Consider the following 21,241-nt stretch of genomic DNA (forward strand, 5'->3'; position numbering starts at 1 on the left):
TTTCACTCCATGGTGCAGATTTTTACTGTTTATAGAGGGTATAGTATATATTACTGCGTTTTTGAAATGCTAAAAAGTGTTGACAAGAATAATTTCTGTAATTATATGAGACTACAGTGAAATCTATTTCATGCAAACACGTCAAGACAATGGGATAAAATACAGACAATGAATAACTTACTTTAACACTGATCTCATACTCAAAATTGCTTTTGCCCTCTTTCAAAAGTCCAGTATATGATTTTGATCTGAATATAGGGGCATTATCATTAATGCCCTCCACATAAACATCCAAATCAACAGTTGCTTTTCGATTACCTCCATCAGTGGCTTCAACAAGTAAACTATAAGAAGTTACTTTTTCATAATCCAACTTCTTTGAGACTGACACAGTACCATTTTTGCTGTTTATAGTGAAACTATTTCAGAAGAGAAAATGAGAAGACATAAGTATATACAAAATTAGAAAAAGCAAAAATAAGTGAAACCGAATAGATTAATTTTAAGAGGGAAAGATTTTGTCAATTATATTGACCCCAGTACTTGACAGTGTTGTTTTATTTCCCATTGAAAGGATGGAAAACAAAGTTAGCCTTAGTGGTATTTGAACTTAGAATTTAAAGAGCCAGAAGAGGTGCTGCTAAATATTTTGTCCAATAATAACTGTTTCTAATATAGGTACAAAGTTTGAAATTTAGGGGACAGAGTTAGTCGATTACTTTGACCCCTGTGGTGGTGGTGGTGGTGGTGGTGGTAGTGGTAGTGGTGATGATGCAATAGGAAATCATGATATTTGCTATCATTAGATAAGTTTTTAGAATTTTTAGAATATCTAAAACTTAAACAGGGACTCAGAGTATTAGATTAGGTAATTTATTTTATCCTAATCTGAGTCAAAGAAAGTTTGTCATTCATTTAGATGATCTATGAAATTTGAACCAATTAACTTTTTGTTACAATATTTATAATAACACATATGCTGTTCCATCATCAGTAATATTTAACAAGACAAGAGTTTTTCATGCCTCTATAAGTATATGTCTGGCATTTTACTTTATGTTATCAATAAATTATAATTTATGATATAAAGCAATGCTAGATGTAAGATACAAAAAAATGAACCAGCAATTAGATTTAAATTTCAACTTTCATATACATACAAAATCAGTTTTATGTAAAATGTATATCACTTACAGACTTAAAACTCACGATATGAATACTATTTACTTACCTATTGTCTCCAAATATTGCATAAGTCACTTCTCCATCTTTGCCAGCATCATCATCAGTAGCCTAAAATATAAATAAATACTTCCATGAAACCAAAATAAAAATAACTGAAAAAATTAGATAAGATATTATACTGCAAATTAATTAATGATTAATTTTAGGGCTAAAAACTAGAAGTTGAAGAGTAAGCCATAGTTCAGCAAATAAAGAATTGCACTTTTGAAACTATTTAGATCCTAATCAGTTCTGATGCAACCCAGTTTGTGTGTTCTCTTTCTCTCAAAATGGAGCATGAGATATTAGAGTCAGGTGAATTCAAATAAATTCAAAACTGCAATGTTCTGCTTACTTACTGCCCTGCTAATAGAGAGTTAAACATCATTAGCTAACAGAGAGTTAAACACTAAAATTAGAAACAATCAAATTAAACATATTTTCAAATAGGGGCTTATATAATATAGCATCAGATCTTTAAGATGAAAATATCTCCCTGTTTTGTCTAATACAAATGCTGATGTACCAACCATAAAATCTAACCAAAACCTCTATGCAACAACTGAATGAGGCCCTACTTGGTCACTAAATATATTAGAAAATGTAGCTAGATCTCTTTGCAATAAACAACCTACTATCTTGAAATAAAGGAAAGAAGTAGTCCTAAATACAAAGTAAAATAGAAGGAAGGAACAGGATGGGAAGTACTATCTTGTGACTAATTCTGAAAACAATGATAATATACTGCATATTATCAATCAACTGAGATAAAGAGACACATCAATCATTAAGATATAGCAAAGATTGTCAATTTCAAGATTTTTATCATTAACAACATTAATAAATGCAATAAAAATGTTGCTGAAATTGGATGGAAACTAAAGACTCGGAACAAAATGTTAACCTGTAGAAGTGTGGAAGAATAGCATACCAACTACATAGAATCCTGTTTCTTATGAAAATTTTAATATCATTAAATGTACTTGCTCAACCTATTTATCTTATAACAAAAACATTTATATACCATCATATGCAATAAGAATAATGATACATATTTTCTGTAGCTAGTTCTAAACTTAAGTTATAGAGAATTTCATTGAAAACAAAATTTCACATCAAAAACATTGGTGCTAGCACAGTTTGCTCCCCAACCATATAGTTTCAAGTTCAGTCCCACTGGACAGTAACTTGAATAAGTGTTTTCTATTACAGTCCCTGGCTGACCAAAACCTTGTGAGTAAATTTTATAAATAGAAACAAAAAGCCCATTGTTTACATATATATATATATATATAGAGAGAGAGAGAGAGTATATCTCATGTGTACAGTTAGGTGTACTACTGCTAATGTTGAGTTTAGAACTCCACAAGTCTGCTTCCAATATAGTGACTTGGTCACTGGTGTACTTAGTAGTATTACTACTAGTTATGATATACAGAGCAAATATAAGAGAAATTATGGTAAACAGAGTTTAAATCCTTTGTTCCCTATATACATTTCACTGTTGTGATTGTTGGGAACCTCCGCATTGCATGTGCCAAGTGCAATTGGATGGTGAACAATAATAGATCATGAGGAGAACACTTTATTGCATTATGTTACAGAGATCAAACGTCTGAAGTTGGATGTATGATGTCACTTCCTTTAATTTCCAGTACCTTGCTTCCAGTCCTGATGTCTCCCTTCACTCCTCCACAGAATTAAAGAAAAGGAGGGAGCAAGTGAAAGAGAATGCATGTGAAAGAGTCTATAAATATTCTGGAATCAGGAACTTGCATCTTGACCCCAGATAAAGAATCAAATATGAATCAAATATGACATTTCAACATGAAGAACAATTTTTTTTTCTCATCTTATAAGCCAAACCAGTGAGACACAGCATAAGTTCTCTGGATCCTGTGTTAAACAACCATGCTAATACTACTGCAATTGAAAAGCATTTTTTTCCAAGACCATGTCATGGTACTGTGTAACTCATAATTTCCCAAAGTGGGCGATATCGCCCACCAGCGGACGATATTGCCCACCAGCAGACGATTTCAACTTACAGGTGGGTGATCGGGTAAATTTCTAGAAAACAGTAGGTGATTTGAGATTTTGATGGGGGATGTGAACATTTTGTGGGTGACAAAGAATTTTTAGAAATCAAGTCTGCATGTACCTATATCTAGGCAAGCGTAGAATATGGATGCACTTTTATCGATTTGACTACTCGCATGAAACATCCCTTTGTATTTAAAAAAAGCGGACTTGTTTATCAATCGAATATTTTTGTTGCATAGTCATTAAGGTGATTGTCATATGTGCTAAAAATAGTAGTGAAGTAGGCCTAGGCCTTAAATCATGCTCCACCACAATTTTTTCTCCTTTTTTTGCATAATCCTATGAATTCCTACATGTAGAATACAATTTCCCAAAAATGTTCTGAAAACTCCAAAAAACAAAAAACGTTATGAGGGGTTATATACTGTGCGTAATTCTACAGTTTCATATCAAAATACAAGTGCTATTTTCAGGATGTTGACAAAATGTGCAGTCATGCACAAAATGACAGTTTTGAAATCGTGTTTCTTGACTGAGTGAAAATGATCAAACTTTAAATCTCTATAACTTTTTTTTTGCAACTAAGTGCTTCTTTCAAAAAGAAAACACTAACATTCAACATGCTACTCCAGAAAACTAGTAAACAGGAGAATGATGGGTTGATTGCATCGTACAACATTGCATTAATTGTTGCTAAGTCTGGGAAGTCTCATACAATTGGAGGTCTCATACAATTGGAGAAACATTACTTCATCTGGTTATCGAAGAGGTTTTGTCAACCGTTATGGATGAAAAACCTGATAACATTATGAAGAAGATCCCACTTAGTAATAACACAATTTCTTGACACATTGATGAAATGGCCAATGATGTCATTAATATTCTCCAGCATTCTGAATTTTCTACACAAGTGGATGAATCAACTGTTGTGGACAATCAATGTTTGATGATGGTATATGTCCAGTATTTCAGCAAAGACCTTCAACCTTGTGAGGAAATGCTGTTCACAGAGAAACTGCAGCTTGATTCAAAAGGTGTAACTATTTTTCACATTCTCAAATCTTTCTTTTTGAACGTAGTATCCCACTCAGTAATATTCTTGCCTGTGCATCTGATGGAGCCCCTTCGATGGTAGGAAGATACAGAGGTTTTTCATCTCTCTTCAAGCATGAAATTTCCCAACAGGTATTAACTGTTCATTGCTTGGCACACCGGTAGCATTTAGTGGCAAAAAATATGAACAGTAGATTGAATGATGCACTACAGTTAGTTATCAACACTGTGAACAAATTGAAATCAAGTCTCTTGTCTGATTGAATTTTCCGTCAACTCTGTCTGAGAAATGATGAGGACTATACTAAACTCTTATACCATACCAAAGTGCAGTAGCTGTCAAAAGGAAACTGTGTTTTAAGCTTTGTTGAACTGTTTCATATAATCATATCTTTCTTTGAAGATACTCCAATATCTGCTTCATTGATGGTTGCATGGTGTGATATCGTTTTTCTTTGTGATATAGTCACAAATAAGTTATTGCAAGGAAACAGAAAAACTCTCAATTGTAAATCATTTATCACTAACTCCATTTTGAAATTGATGCTGTATAAGACTAACATTTTCACAACTTGATTCTTTGAAAGATAAATTGGTTGATGAAGATTTAACTACATATCGCAAATATTTACAGTCATTGCATGATGGCATGGTGGAGCGATTTCAAGATGTTATTGTGCTGAATATTCCAAATTGGTATAGCAATAGGTTTGGGGTCAATGCAGTTGATTGCGAGGATGATGAATTACAAAATGACAATGATGCCACAATGTGATATTGCCATAATGGCAAAGAAGGTTTGTAGTAGCATCAAAGTATATTGAATTCCTACCCCAATCTGTGGAAACATCTAAAATTGCTTTTGCTTGCCTCTCTTACCTCATACCTAGTTGAATCTGATTTTAGTCATGTTGGAACTTTACTTGGACTGGATATAACACAACATGAAGACTTGCAGCTAAAGTTGACAAGCTTGAAATCAAATGTATCTGCACTAGCTGCATTGCACCAGACACATGGTTCTCATTAAAAAGTTCTATTCTTTTCCTTTATAATACAATCATTAATTATTTTTACATTGGTAGTTCTGATCAATGGTTCATTTGGGGAAAATAAATCAGTGTAAAAGAAAGTGCAAGTTTACCGAAGTTAATCTGTCTGCATAATATAGAGTTAACATTAGAATTTTATTCCTACTTGTACCCTGAATTCATCGCTATACTCATTGCCAACCCTCACCTTACTGACAGCATCCCTGTACAGGGCTTCTACAGCTCTTACCACCCACTCCTCTATCCCTAGTTTCTGCACTGACCACCAGATAAGGGATCGGGGGACCCTGTCAAAGGTTTTCTCCAAGTCAACAAAAGTCAAGTACAGAGGTTTATTTTTGGCTAGGTATTTCTCCTGAAGTTGCCTTACCAGAAATATAGCATCAGTGGTGCTTCTCCCTGGCACAAAACCAAACTGCATCTCATCTAGGCTAACTCTCTCCCTAATTAGTTGGGCTATGACCACCTGATCCAGCAATTTGATATCCCAGTAGTTATTTCTATCTAAAGCATAGTCATATATTCAAATCCCACCATGGGAAAAACTAAACACAACTGTTTTATGCAAAAGAAAATGTATTTCTGATCACATTAATACATAAGATCCTGAATTGGCCTCAAGAATAATTGTGGTTGAAAAAAAGATGAATTTAATAGAATTATACATTTCTTATTTAGATGTATATTTTTATATGTACACAATGTTCTGATTAGGCTGCTTTCTGCTCGTAATCATTTATCATACCACTTGATATATGCATGATACTATGCTAGATTTGATTCAAAACCATCTTTCCTAAGCTCGGGATAGTAAAGTTCTTATCCATAGGCTATTGATGCATGTACAGTGGTCAGTATGTAGATATCCAAGAAAATGATCAGAGATGGTCAGTGATCAAACAAATAAAAACATGGTAGAGCTATAAAGATTGTATATATGCATTTTAAAGATGATGTTAATAGTCTATAAAAATACTAAATTATTAACAATTTGTCTTAAATATTTAAAGGGAAATTACTTCATACTTACAGTTATGGTGATCAGATTATCAACAGTTTCTTCTTCAGAGACATTGACTTGATATCTTTGCTGAGAAAATTGGGGAAGAAATTCATCCACAGGCAATATTTCCAGAGTAACATTAGCTTCACTGGTTTCAGATGAAGCTTTATCTTCAGCAACAATCTGGAAAATTCACAAATAAATATCTTTTAGCTTTTACTTGTTTCCATCATTGGACAATGGCCATACTGGAGTACTACTTTCAAGGGTCTGATAAAAAAAAAATTGACTACATTACTTATTTTTTAAAAATCTGGTACTTATTCTATTACAGGGACATAAACAAACCAATACCAGTTGTCAAGCAGTGAGGAAGAACAAACAAACACACACACACATACAATGGGCTTCCACACAGTTTCCAGTGACCAAATTTACTCACACAGCATTGGTGAGCTTGGAGCTATAATAGAAAACATTTGCCAAAGGTGTTGTGCAGTGGAACTGAACTTGAGACCATGTGGTTGGAAAGTGAGTTTCTTAACCACAACAATAACAAAGTATGTAATTCATTTTAGAAAAAAAATTTAATCTCTTATCTTTGTTGTCATCATCACTGTTGCCATCAACATCCTCGTTATTGTTATTGTTGCTATTTTCAGCTTTGACTTCATAGTCTTCCTCCCCTCTCCCTTCATTATCATTATAATATTGAGAAATGAAAAGCCTGAAGTGAAATCCTATTAGTTGACTTCATCATAACTCAACAGGTTCAAAATAATAGGCCACTGAACAAGGATGTCACAAAGTATTCAGTGTGCCCTTTTTATGTCTATATCTTGATAATAATTAAATTTTGATTGCTTTATATACTGTCTGGACAGATAAAACAATTCCTCTGAGCTCATAGTGAAAATGTACACAAGAAAATTTGTAAGTATATTTTAACAAAATGACACTCTTCAAAAAGATATGTTAGAAGTTTAAGAAGAAACACAACATTACAGAAATCCAGTTGCATACTGTAACCAACCCTGAATACTCATGACTTTCACCCATATACATATGTGCCATGTGATATTTTACTATTAGATTTCAAATCTAATATGCTTCAATCCTGTACCATACATATAAAGATATGATCTGTTGAATTGAACATTTGTTTCTTCATTTCTTCATTTTATGTTTGTTTTTCCCGTCTCACATAGGTTCAATGAATATTTATTGAGGAACTGTTTTTACAGTCAGATGCTCTTCTTCTTATTAAACCTTACTTGTTTTTCAAGTAAAGCTATTTTAGCCCAGTTGTCTTTGAAAGTGCAAATATCACTGCCATTTTTCTTTTCTTTTATTTATTCTCTCAATGTTTATCAAAAAGAGCTCAACAGGGACAGATGACAGGAGGGGAAAGTACCTAACTGAGAGAAAGTTAAGTTGGGATGAAATATGGAAGTGGAGTACAACAAAACTAAGTTTTTTAATTTGTTCATCCTGTGATGTCTTACAATCCCCCTACAAATATGGTGAGATGGAGAGTATCAAACAGTGATAAATGCAGATGCAGGGAAACTAGTAACACTGAAACACATCTTTTCCAACTGTTCACTGGTGTTGGACAGATGTGGCTGAAGGTACACTTCAATCTGTAAAGAACCAAATAGTTCAAATCCAAAGTGGCAAGAAACTACAGAGGAACCTAGTTAGAGATTTAATCACCTTCATTCATCTGGGAGAGCAGTTCCATTTTAAGGAAGAAAGTTTCTTTGAGCAATGAATACTGGAATGGTTGTTGGGAGGTGGCCACAGATTGGAAGGACATCTGGCCATACAAAATTTTCCTGAACAAATTCCATCTATCTCATGCAAACATGGGAAAATAGATATACTTTTGTACTCTAGGCACAAGGTCTGAAATTTTGGGGAAGGGGACCAGTCGATTAGATTGACCCCAGTATGCAACTGGTGCTTAATCTATCGACACCAAAATGATGAAAGGCAAAGTCAACCTTGTTGGAATTTGAACTCAGAACATAAAGACAGACAATGGTAAAATAGATATTAAAATGATGATGATGACAACAATGTGGAGAAGAAAGAAAGGAAGGGGGGAGTAGGAGGAGAAGGAGAAGGGGAGAAAGGTGAAATAAAATAGAATCAATAAAACAAAACAAAATATTGCAAAAAAGCGTTTAGGGTGCAGTAAAAACCTACAGAATTGGTTCCTTTACCATATTTTTGACCACTGGCTGAGACAGCTAAAAGAAGCATTTGACTCAGACTGCCTTCTTCCAACTGTTAAACATGGAGGAGGATCTGTGATGATCTGGGGGAGGTGGGCTATATCTTGGAAATCCACCGGCCCAATGGTTTCCCTTCAAGGCAGAATTAATAGTCAAGACTATTTAAGCATTTTATCTGATCAAATTCATCCAATGGTTGCAGAACTGTTTCTGGAGGGAAACAAAATCTTCCAGGATGATAATGCACCAATTCACACAGCTGAAGTTGTTACTGATTGGCAAGAGGAACATTCTTATTTGGTTACCACAGTCCCCAAATCTCAATATTATTGAACATTTATGGGTGCATTTGAAAAAAGCAAGTAAGGAGTCGATATCTTCCACCATCATCACTGCAAGAACTGGAGACTGTTTTAGCTGAAGAATTGACAAAAATTCCTTTGGAAACAATTCAAACTTTGTACGAGTCCATATCTTGTAGAATTCAAACTGTAGTTACTGCCAAAGGTGGTCCTACCCCATATTAAACTAAATTTGTTTGAAATTTTAAGGTGTTTCCATTATTTTGTCCCACCCCTGCATATATATATATATATATATATATATATATATATATAGAATAATTCCTGGGGTCGATTTCTTCGACTAAAGGTGGTGCTCCAGCATGGCCACAGTTAAATGACTGAAACAAGTAAAAGAGTTAAATCTCTTCATCATTAAATTCCTTGCTCTCTTTAATCCATTTGACACCAACCCACCTGATACCACAGCTGGTTCTTTTGTAACTGGCCATCTTCAGTTCAAATATTCTACATGTCTTTTGTTTAGACCATCCAGGTCTGGCCATTTTACACCTAAGCCAGCAATGTCATTCTAAAAATAAACAGCCACATCATTGAAATCACAGCTATGAGATAATACATGGTTAATTCAAAGCAATGTAAATAAAGATTACATTTGATGCTAAAGAGTTACATGTTCACTGAATTGAAACTTCCTGTCAAGATTCTATGTTAATTTATGTTCCAAACACCAGCTTAACTCTTTAGCTTTCAGAAGCACCATTTGAGGGTGATCATTACCAGCATCGCCTTACTGGCATGTGAACAAAACATTCGAATGAGCTTGTTGCCAGTGCCGCTTAACTGACTCCTGTACAGGTGGCACATAAAAAACACCACTTGAGCGTGGCCGTTGCCAGTACCACTGGACTGGCCCTCGTGCCAGTGGCACATAAAAGCACCCACTACACTCTCGGAGTGGTTGGCGTTAGGAAGGGCATCCAGCTGTTGAAACTCTGCCAGATCAGATTGGAGCCTGGTGCAGCCATCTGGTTTGCCAGTCCTCAGTCAAATCGTCCAACCCATGCTAGCATGGAAAGCAGACGTTAAATGATGATGATGATGATGATGATATGCATACACACACACATACACACACACATACACACAGTACTCCAATTTTAATTACCAATCATTGGTCAGTAAACTCAAGACTTCAAGTAGAAAAGTTGCCAAAGATTTCACACAGAGATAGAACTTGAGACCATGTGGTAACAAACCAAACTCCATAACCATGTAGTCTCAAGTTTTATCTCACTGTACTGCACTTTATATGTTAAAATTGGAAAACTTATTTACCATATTTCTAAATGACAGTAAGCTATGTTAAAGGATAATGTATAAAATATGAAGGAGATAGCAACAGATTTGAAATTTATTTGTACATTACTAAATTTCATCCCATGCTTATATCAAATTACATTCATTCAAATTAAACTCAATAACAAACCTACCTTAAATGTCATTTGTGTTTCCTTTTCATAATTAAGTTCATCAGGCTTATTAACACTCAGAGCTACATTTGTTTCTGTAACTGATTCTTCTGGAATAACTTTAAGAGCAGTGAATGGTTTGCCATCCAAAGTTTTTAAGCTAAGACTGAATTTACTGTACTCCACCTAAAACAAATGAAGGTGTGACCATCTCTTGAATAAGTATGTATTGTTGATATATCAATAATCAGAAATATCCAAATATAATCACAACATATTGCAAAGACTAATGATTTTATTTATTTATTTCTTTTTACATCAGCAGCAGAGGTAGTTCATGAAAAAATACTTCATTATGTTAGTAGAATGAGTAGAAAGAAAATTTATAAATTCATGGGCAAATTTGTAAATAAGATTATAATTTCTAAATTGCTGACCTGAAATTAATTTTTAAACAATTTAATATAATGTTATTTTCTTAGGAAATTGCTGTCTTTGTTAAAATTCATAGAGGAATGAGACTTTAAAATTATCGTGTGAATAATAATCCTTTCTAATATAGGCACAAGGCCTGAAATTTGGGGGGGGGTATAGACCAATCAGATCAACCCCAGTGTTTCACTGGTACTTAATTAATCAACCCCGAAAGGATAAAAATCAAAGCCGAATTCAGAACGTAATGGTAGGCGAAATACCACTAAGAATTTTGCCCGGCATGCTCGCAATTCTGCCAGTTCAAATGGAAATGATTCTTATTCAATCACAGAAAATTAAACTGAGGTAGAAAGAGTTGTTTCCTCCGTATAATTCGTTTTTGTGGAATAGTTTTTTAAAAAAGTATAACATAGTATGCAGTTTCTAGTCATTACAAGAATGTATTCTTTATGTTCAGTGTGGTACTTCACCATTTAGGCATTAAGAGCCAACAATAAAAACAACAGTAAATTTCAACTCATAATTGTATAGCCAATAGTCCAGACCCCTTAGCTATATCTGGCCCCTATACTTCATTATAATTCATACACATGTACATTAACCTACACACATTTCAATGATATATGCATTGTGAACTAATATTTTATTCTTACAATGATATCAATGCTATTTATTATTTTCACTTTCTTTTATAAGGAGGAGGATTAACACTCATGAGCTTTGCAGGAGAAATAGTGGAGTAGCAAAAACATTAAATATTGTTATAACTCTCAGAAGATCAGATCTACTTATAGACTACTCACAGATTTAGTTTTTAGCCCTAGCAAATCATAGCAGACTTAAAATTTTTTTAATAAAATTATAGAATACATACCTCTTGGCTAAACCAACTCCTTATCAATTATGACTATAATTAATTATTTGAATCTTGAGTTATTTTTGTAACTCTACATCTTTTTGTAACGCTAGTAGTTCATACCTTATGTGTTCTCTTTTAAATAAAGTAAATCTATTGTAACCCATTCTACCCTTCCAAACTCACCAGAAATGCTAAAACTCAGTGAAACCCATTATAGTGTTTCTCTATTTCTTACTGCTACCATTTCCTCTCCTGTCTCTGTTCCAGTCCCTCAAGAAATATCGGCTTCAAATTTTGGCACAAGGCCAACAATTTTGAGGGAGGAGTTAAGTCAGTTACATCAACCCCAGTGTCCAATTGGTACTTATTTTATTGCTCCCCCCACCACCACCACCACCACCTAAAAAAATAGATGAAAAGCAAAGTTGACCTCAGCAGAATTTGAACTCAGAACATGAAGATAGATGAAATGCCACCAAGTGGCTGTGTGGTAAGTAGCTTGCTTACCAACCACATGGTTCCGAGTTCAGTCCCTCAGGGCGACCAAAGCCTTGTGAGTGGATTTGGTAGATGGAAACTGAAAGAAGCCCGTCATATATGTGTGTATATATATATATATATATATATATATATATGTATATATATGTGTGTGTGTGTGTGTGTGTGTATGTGTGTTTGTGTGTCTGTGATTGTCCCCCCACCATCGCTTGATAACCGATGCTGGTGTGATTATGTCCCCGTAACTTAGCAGTTCGGCAAAAAGAGACCGATAGAATAAGTACTAGGCTTCCAAGGAATAAGTCCTGGGGTCGATTTGCTCGACTAAAGGTGGTGCTCCAGCATGGCCGCAGTCAAATGACTGAAACAAGTAAAAGAGTAAAAGAGTAAGCATTTTGCATGGCATGCTAATGATTCTGTCAGCTTGCTGCCTTAGTCCCTTAAGAAATATTACTTATAGTTTATAGTCCTTCTTTCTAGAGACGACCTCAGGGAGAAACTTTCTTTCTTCCATCAGATTCATCTCAACAGCATATCTCAAAAAAAGCTCTGGATTGCTAGCAAACTTTAGTATATTCTAACTAATTTAGATTGTTGTGAATAGTCCCCCTATTTTTGTTTCCACTTCAGCTGCTAATAGACCCTTCAATTTTACTGTAGCAAAATGGATAACAAAATAAATGCAAGTCTCTTCTACTATGTTGTACTTGTGCAACAAACTGCAACTCAACAGTGTACTATACAATTCTAATTCAGACTTAATTATTGTCTATATCAGGAATGTAACATTCATCAACTGCCCAATTTTCTGATCTAAGAGGGCTACCAAACAATAAGAAAAGAAAATTTACTTTTCTATTTAAACAGCAAAACGTCATTTTAAAAAATGAGAGATTAAAACACTAAAATATCCATAAATTAAAATACAAAAGATATGATCGGAAGAAGAAGAATAAAATATGTGAGAAATGCAAAAATTCATTACCGTATCCTTGTCTTTTACATTTATTATCTCATTTATTCTTACTGGATTATCCTTTGTAGTATTTTCATTGACCTTTGCAGTGAAAGAATTTTTATTGAACAAGGGATCATTGTCATTCTCATCTTCTATAAATATTGTGATGTTTTTCGTGACACTTTCACCTATTTGGTTATTTTTTATTTCATAAGCCTATAAAATACAAGAGAAAAGCACTATAATGAATTAATTTATTTCAATGAAAATATTGGTCAACAATTTTAAACCTGAGACTGAATTAAAATTTCAAGTAAATAACTTATTTTATAAATAGTTTCATAATGAATTCTACAGGCTTTTTTTCTTTTTCTTTTTTTTTTTATCTATTTTTACATATCATACATTTACATTGTATGATATTCATGAAAACTCCTTAGTATGTATGCCCCTTTGAATTTAGATATTTTTTTGCTCAAATCAAAACCACCAGTGGAAGCATTGCAAAAGTGAGACCATTAAGTTATCCCCAATGATTGGGATAGTAGTACTATAGTTAGCTGCTACAAGGGTAAAGGAGATGCCTTAAATAGAAACAACTACAGAGATATCAAATTATTGGCCTAGCTCATGAAAGTTAGAGAGGGTTATGGCTCAATTGATTAGGAATAGAGTAAGAATAGATGAGATGCAATATGGTCTTGTGCCCGAGAAGAGTAACACAGATACCATCTTCCTAGTGAGACAGCTGCAAGAGAAGTATCTAGCCAAATGTAAACTATTGTACTTGGTTTTTGTCAACCTGGAGAAAGTGTTTGACAGATTTCCTCGCTCTGTTATCTGGTAGTCTCTAAGGAAGTTAGGATTAGATGAGTGGCTTGTTAGAGCTGGTAAATAACCCTACTTAATATGTAGGAAAGGTGTTGGAAGAAATTCCATTCATTGCATCCAGTGCAAGTGATGGATACATAAGAGGTGAAGCAGAATCACAGAGAAGTTAACAGAAAAAGTTGTGTTTGTATGTGGCAGATATGCAGGAACAATGAACATTAAGGAGACATGGGAATTAGACTCTCTCAAATGCCCAGGAGTCTCTCTTGAAGTTGTAGAAAGATTTTGTTCATTATATGACTAAATTAGCAGTGGTGGAGGATGTTTTGAAAGTACTGTTGCGAGAATAAGAATATGATGAAGTTCAGAAACCTATTACCTCTGTTGGCAACAAAAGGACTCTCTCTCAAAGGAAATGGCAAATTACATAATACTTGAGTTCAAACAGCTCAACTTCATGGTAATGAGACATGGGCTCTGAATGAAGATGACATGTATAGACTAGAGATGAATGAAGCTCTTATGTTCTAATGGATATGCAACATAAGTGTACATGTATGACAAAGTGTAAATGGTCAGAGAGAAAAGTTGAGCATAAGAGTAATCAGATGCAACATGCAAGAGAGAAGAGTATGCTGGTTTGGACATGTGATGTGTTTGAATGAAGACAGTTATATAAAGAAAAGTTGATCACTTAAAGTTGATAGCAACTGTTGAAGAGGGAGACCCAGGAAGACAAGAAGAGGACTGATGTCAGGACGTTGGGCCTCACAGAGGAGATGACAATGGACCGAGATGTTTGGTGATATGAGGTTCTTGAGAAGACCTACCCACATCAGCAATGCAATATTATTTTATTCACTTAGTTTTACACATTTACACTTTTAACACCTTCAAAGTATACTTCATTTGAAGCAATGCATCTGTCCAGACACATTTTCCACTGTTCAAAGCAGTGTTGGAACTCCTGCAAAGTGATGCCTTTTAATGCCGGTCATATTTTTCTTCACCCCTTCCACATCTGCAAATTTTATAGCTCCAGATTTCATCACCAGTGATGACTTTCAAAAAAGTTCTGGATCAATTTCCAACTGTTCTTTCAGTTTATGGTACACATTCAATTGTGTTTGATTTTGATCTTCCGTGAGCAAGCAAAGCACAAGTTTTGCTGCAATTCTTTTCATTTGCAATTCCTTGTTCAAAATTCATTGGCAGGAGCTCCAGGACACACCAGGTTTATCAACAAGTTCGTCAATTGTTTTCTGATGGTCCTCCAAGATAAGTTCATGAATTTTCATGATGTTTTCATTTGCTTGAGAAGTCAATGGTTGCCCTGAATGAAGTTGATATTCAAGTGACAAGTGACCATTTCTAATGCATGAAAACCACTCACAAACTTGTGTTTTGCTCATAGCAGCATCCTTGTAAGCTGTTTGAAGCATGACAACTGTTTCCAGTGCTGTTTTCCCCAACAGGAAACAGAATTTCATGGAAGCACATTGTTCCTTCATAACAAAACAAAGATGCACCATATGGCAGTAGGACCCCAGACACCACTGGTTGGCAGACTGATGCCTGAGGGTTGCATCAAGTGGCTTCTAGTGGAAGAAGCCCGAACTATAATTGCTTTATGCCACAGAGAGTGTTTCTGGTTATTTTGCGTACCCTCATGTATACCCATGTTTCACCAGTAACTTCATTCTCTCCCCCTCCCACTTTTTTGCATTCATATGAACTCCCTACTCATGCACCCTTAACAATGCTCTACCATGCAATTTATATTTTCATCTCTGTACCTTAAGAGTATGCCCTGGCACATTGCCACCATCTCTCTCACTTTCGTTCTCTTCCACTCTCACTTTCTTTCATTTTTTATCACACACACGCACTCTATCTCTCTCTCTCTCTCTCTCTCACTCTCACTATCTCCTTCCAACTATAGTAACCATGTATCTCCTCTACAGCAAGACACCTGCTTCTTTCCTTCTGCATACTCTAATCTCTCATCATCTGGCACAAAGCCACCTTCTCCAGTATTCCCCAGACTCAAAGGAACTTTGTCTTACAAGTTAGTTGGTGACCTCACTGGTGCTGGTGCCACATAAAAAGCATCCACTCCACACTGTAAAGTTGTTGGCATTAGAAAGGGCATCCAACCATAAAAACTAAGCCGAAACAGACCTTGCCAGTGCTGGTGCCACATGAAAAGTAACTACTACATTTTGTGAAATAGTTGGAATTAGGAATGGCATCCTGCTGAAAAAAAAAACATTCAAAATAGACAGTAGAACTTGGTGTCCTATCAAATTGGAAAACTGGAAACGATGCCAAATCAGACTGGTGCAGCCTCTCAGCTTACCACCCCTGGTCAAACCATCCAACCCATGAACAACAGATGCTAAATGATGATGATGATAAATAAATATTCACTATTTGAAGAGAAGTACTGTCACGCAAACAGCATACACATGACATAAAGATTATTTAGCTTAACTACAACACTGCCATTTATTAGATAATGATAGTCATAAAATATAAATAATTGAACGAGAACAGTATGGTACAATAAGTAGATAGAAATGTAATTTGTTTTCTCTATAGTAAAACATGGATATTAGTATTTTAAACTCATAGGACATGGTAAATGAAACATTTATTTTATTAGATTTGATTCTAACTAATTGTCAATCAAGGTAAGTGAAAAATATTTAGAAGTATTTGCTGGTTTACATTGATTTCTTACATAGGTACATGGTCATAAGTTTTTGAAGAAGATATAGATCATTAAATTCACCCCAGTACTTGACTGGTGCCTATTTTTTCAACTCTAGAAGGATGAAATGCAAAGTAGTTGACTCTGGCAGGATTTGAACTCAGAAACTGCAAAGTTGTAACCAAATACTGCAAAGCATCTTGTCCAATGCTTAACTGATTCTCTTTATCTATTGACTGATTGTCCAGTAATATTAATATCTAGATGCGTCTGTTTTTATGTTCTGAGTTCAAATTCTACTAAAGTTGATTTTGTTTTTCATCCTTTCATGGTCGAAAAAATAAGTACCAGTTGAGCACTGGGGATGATGAAATCAACTTAGCCCCTCCCTTGAAATTGCTGGCCTTGTGCCAAAATTCGAAACCAATATTAATATCTAGGTGGCTAAAATAAAAAAAAAGTCAATTTATTATTTCTGTCTGTAAAAAACATTAACAAGTGGTAAATAAATGAAAATACCTTTATTTCAACAGTACAGACACCACTCAGTTTATTAATTACAGAATCTTCTCGGTCAAGATTATCAGATTTAATTCTAACTTCACCACTGTCATTGGAAATAGAGAAGGCTGAACAAGAATCTGAAAAATAAAGCAAATGTTTGAAAGAAAAGTTTTCTTTTCTTTTTCTTTATTTAATTTTTTTTAATTAATGCTTCAGACAGAATCCAGTTAAAAATTACCTATATCCCATTCAATTTAACATGTCCTTATCAATATTTCTCATGTTCCTGGTTGTAATCAGAGAACTGCATGCAGTGCATAAAGTCCTGTGCATGTTTCTTTATTTCATGTGCAGTACAATGCAAAATTGATATTCAACCATAGGTGCAGGAGTGGCTGTGGTAGGTAGCTTGCTTACCAACCACATGGTTCCAGGTTCAGTCCCACCGCATGGCACCTTGGGCCGACCAAAGCCTTGTGAGTGGATATGGTAGAGGGAAAATGAAAGAAGCCTATTGTATATATATGTATGTATATATATATATATGTATGTATATATATATGTATGTATATATATATATATATATATATATATATATATATATATATGTGTGTACATATGTGTGTGTGTGTATATTTGTGTATCTGTGTTTGTCCCCCACCATTGCTTGACAACTGATGCTGGTGTGTTTACATCCCTGTAACTTAGCAGTTCAGCAAAAGAAACCGATAGAAAAGTACTAGGCTTACAAAGAATAAGTTCTGGGGTCAATTTGTTCGACTAAAGACAGTGCTCCAGCATGTCTGCATTCAAATGAGTGTCAAAAATAAAAGAGTAAGAGTAAAAGAGTAACACTGGGCAAAATTATTAGTGGCATTTCATCTGTCTTTACATTCTGAGTTTAAATTCCACTGAGGTCAATTTTGCCATTCATCATGTTAGGGTTGATAAAATAAGAACCTATTGAACACTGACTTCAATGTAATCAACTTACCCTCATCCACCAAAATTGCTGGCCTTGTACCTAAATTTGAAACCATTATTCTTGGTGTAATGACCTTCCCAAGACACAAGATTTGTTACAAACAAAATACAAAAACAATATATATATATATATATATATATATATATATATATATATAAATATATATTAATAGTAATGGTAAGACAACAAAAGAATGAAAGAGACCTCGATATTATGTAAATAGAGGAATTTATCTGTAATATAATATGTGACAATTATTCGGTTGCCATAATAAAACTCTGAGTTTCAGATGTCAGGGCAGAAACCTGCACCGGCATCTCTTCAGTTATCAAAGCAATCAGAATATGCTATCTATAGAACTGAATCAAAGAAATTCCCTCCAAAGATCAAAGGCTTGAGAGACTTCGAAGCGGACCTACTGAAAGATAGCATATTTTAATTGCCTTGATAACTGAAGAGATGTTTTATTATGGCAACTGAATAATTGTCACATATTATATTACAGATATATATATATATATATATATATATATATACATACATTACATTACATTACATTGCATTCATGCATGCATGCATACATGCATACATGCATACATGCATACATACATACATACAAACATATTTTCCAAATTTGTGTAAATGTGTATAGAATAATATATCAGTTGAATAAAGTTAAACATGGTCTGGTTTTCATGTTTTTTATTATTGTATTTAGAAATTTTGTTTTTACAATGTTGATGTGTGTTAAACATTAAAAGAAATATCTTGTCATGTTCATAAAGTTCAATTAGCACTTTCATATGTGCATAGTAGTCATCAGATTTCAAAATGTATTTCACTGACAGTTGAGTTCTTGACAACTGTAGTAAAATGACTGGCTTCTTGTTTTTGATACCTTTTAGAAGGCTCCAACAAGCTGTAACAAACTTATATATGAATATTCCACGTAATTTATGAATTACTGCCATAAAATATTGAGTCGAGAAACAGAGTGGATGGCATCAAGCAGTAACAGTAACTGACCTAGACTATACTGATGACCTGGCATTACTAACAGGGAGGACAAACAGATCAGACACAGGAGGTGCTGAGCAGATTAGAGCAGGAATCAGGGAAGGTAGGATTGTACTGTAATGCAAAGGAAACAGAGTGGCAAGTATTCAACCACAAAATGCCTGTGTCAGTGAAAGTGAGAGACGGTAAGTCGCTGAAAGTAGTTGAAAATTTCACATACCTTGGTGCCTGGACACAAAGTACTGAAAAAGATATTGTAGCAAGGAAAGCTCTTGTCTGGAGTGCATGCCATAAATTGAGAAAGGTATGGAGTTCAAAGTTAAGAAGTAAATTGAAAGTGAAGTTGTTTCTGACAACATTGGAGTCTGTTCTTCTATACATGGCTGAAACATGGACACTCACTAAAGCATCGAAGAAGCAGTAGGACAGTTGTTATACAAGGGTGCTTAGAATGGCACTGAATGTCTCCTGGAAGAGTCATACAAAAAAACACTGACTTATACCAGGGACTACCAAATGTAACATTGAAGGTACAGCATAGAAAGATGAGGCTAGCTGGATACTACATCAAACATACCAATGAAATTGCTAACAAGCTAGTACTCTGGAAACCAACAGAAGGAAGAAATTGGAAAGGAAGGAGGAAGATGACCTATATTTACAACTTGCAGGGGGATACTGGTATGGAAGGGGTACAGGAGCTGAAGACCATTATGGAGGATCGAGATGAATGAGGAAAACATGTGGGACAACCTAGATAGATAGATACTTATAGAAAATAACATACTATGAGCAAAAGAGATACCTAAAGAATAACTTAGGGCAACATGGGAAAGAAAAATCCATCAACAGAACACAATACCATTTCTAGTAACACACAATCCACATCACCAAAACATTTTCAACATCATAAAATGCTAATCATGAAACAAAGTGAAAAATGAAAAAAAATAATAACTAATCAAACACTTATCTTAAGAAAAAGGCAACTACATAATCTAAAGAAACAATAAAAAAAGGCAAAATTCAGCATGAACAAACAGCATAAAACATTCACAATATGCAAATGCAATGATAACAGATGTGGAAAGTGTTAATACATGCAGACTGGTAGATCCATTAGAACAAAAAAAGGACAGATTTTCACAAATGCAGATATGAAATGCAAAAGCAGAAATTTGATCTACTGCATTAAATTGCAAGGAACTATATATTGGTGAGACAGAGAATGCATTATCAGAACGTTCACAAGTCTACAGACAACAAATCCATAACACTAATGTTCACCTAATTCCATTGAGCGAACATATAAAAACATATGGCCAGAAAATGCTACATGACAGAAGTGAGGTTGGAAGAAAGATAAAAAAAAAAGGGGGCGTTTCTAAAATATTCAAACCTGTTCTGAAATAACAACAATAATATAACAACCAGTTAGTGATGTGGATTAAAAAATATCTTTAACATATGAATATAAACAAATTAAAGAAGACTCCCACCAACTTATATAAAAACAATCGAAATCAGCTAAGTTTGTTCACTTGTGAAGCCATTACATGTAAACCACAAGCTAATTGGTTAAAATAAAGGTGGGACCTATGCTAGTAATATTGGTGTGCCTGGAAAACCATGACATTTAAGCGGCATGCTGATTGGTCAAAACCATATTCCAAAAATTCAGCTTGTTGGAGCCTTCTAAAAGGCATAAAAAGCAAGAAGCCAGTCATTTTACTACAATTGTCAAGCACTCAACTCAACTGTCAGTCAAATACATTTTGAAATCTAATGATTAACACAAACATACGAAAGCACTAATTTAACTTTATGAACATTATGAAATATTTTTTTAATGTTTAACACACTTCAACATTGTAAAAAGAATTTTTTTAAAATACAATAATACAAAACGTGAAAACCAGACCATGTTGTAACTTTATTCAATTGATATATATATGAATGTGTATATATATATATATATATATATATATATATATATATATATATATATATATATATATATATTCTGGTATGCAGACAGGCAGATGGATACAT

At 34.3% G+C, this 21,241-nt stretch overlaps 1 protein-coding gene across 9 annotated transcripts in view; it reads right to left on the minus strand.

Annotated features, from left to right (window-relative positions):
• Nucleotides 1-21,241, minus strand: part of LOC106877917 (cadherin-87A) — a 222,610-nt gene that overhangs the window by 104,148 nt on the left and 97,221 nt on the right. For all 9 annotated transcript variants that reach the window (XR_016240751.1, XR_016240750.1, XM_089347726.1 and 6 more), the window contains 6 exons: nt 17,203-17,324; nt 13,167-13,355; nt 10,411-10,575; nt 6,403-6,558; nt 1,232-1,293; nt 182-419 (listed from right to left, as the gene is read on the minus strand). Coding sequence is in view for 7 of the 9 variants with exons in the window: in XM_089347726.1 (XP_089203852.1) it covers nt 182-419; nt 1,232-1,293; nt 6,403-6,558; nt 10,411-10,575; nt 13,167-13,355; nt 17,203-17,324 (932 nt within the window). In the remaining 2 variants the exon portion in view is untranslated. The remainder of the gene's footprint in view (nt 1-181; nt 420-1,231; nt 1,294-6,402; nt 6,559-10,410; nt 10,576-13,166; nt 13,356-17,202; nt 17,325-21,241) is intronic.

This window comes from Octopus bimaculoides, chromosome 2 (genome assembly GCF_046866305.1).
Source record: "Octopus bimaculoides isolate indiv1 chromosome 2, ASM4686630v1, whole genome shotgun sequence".
In the NCBI taxonomy this organism is placed as follows: domain Eukaryota; kingdom Metazoa; phylum Mollusca; class Cephalopoda; order Octopoda; family Octopodidae; genus Octopus; species Octopus bimaculoides.